The sequence below is a fragment of the Pygoscelis adeliae genome, unplaced genomic scaffold (genome assembly GCF_000699105.1).
Source record: "Pygoscelis adeliae isolate BGI_AS28 unplaced genomic scaffold, ASM69910v1 Scaffold328, whole genome shotgun sequence".
NCBI classification, from domain to species: Eukaryota; Metazoa; Chordata; class Aves; order Sphenisciformes; family Spheniscidae; genus Pygoscelis; species Pygoscelis adeliae.
The window spans coordinates 207,729-207,951 of record NW_008825309.1 but is presented as its reverse complement, the minus strand read 5'-3'; the positions used below and the strand labels follow the sequence as shown (position 1 = coordinate 207,951).

General features: G+C 59.6%; 1 protein-coding gene across 1 annotated transcript in view; it reads left to right on the top strand.

The window, feature by feature from the left end:
* Positions 1-82: 82 nt before the first annotated feature.
* LOC103922160 (natterin-4-like) overlaps positions 83-223 on the top strand; it is a gene marked incomplete at its 5' end in the record, with an annotated part of 5,997 nt that continues 5,856 nt past the window's right edge. Inside the window, one exon of the mRNA XM_009330247.1 lies at positions 83-213. Coding sequence (XP_009328522.1) covers positions 83-213 — 131 coding nt within the window. The remainder of the gene's footprint in view (positions 214-223) is intronic.

Genomic DNA, 223 nt, shown 5'->3' with positions numbered 1-223 from the left:
GCTGTAGCCACCATGAAGTGCCCGACGTGGCCATGGGGCCATCCCCGTGTCCCTGTGTGCCGTGTTCCTGTGTCCCCCCCAGCTGAAGCTGCCGCAGATCCAGAAGATCATGATGGAGTTTGAGAAGCAGGCGGAGATTATGGACATGAAAGAGGAGCTGATGAACGATGCCATCGATGACGCCATGGGGGACGAGGACGACGAGGAGGAGAGGTGGGGGACA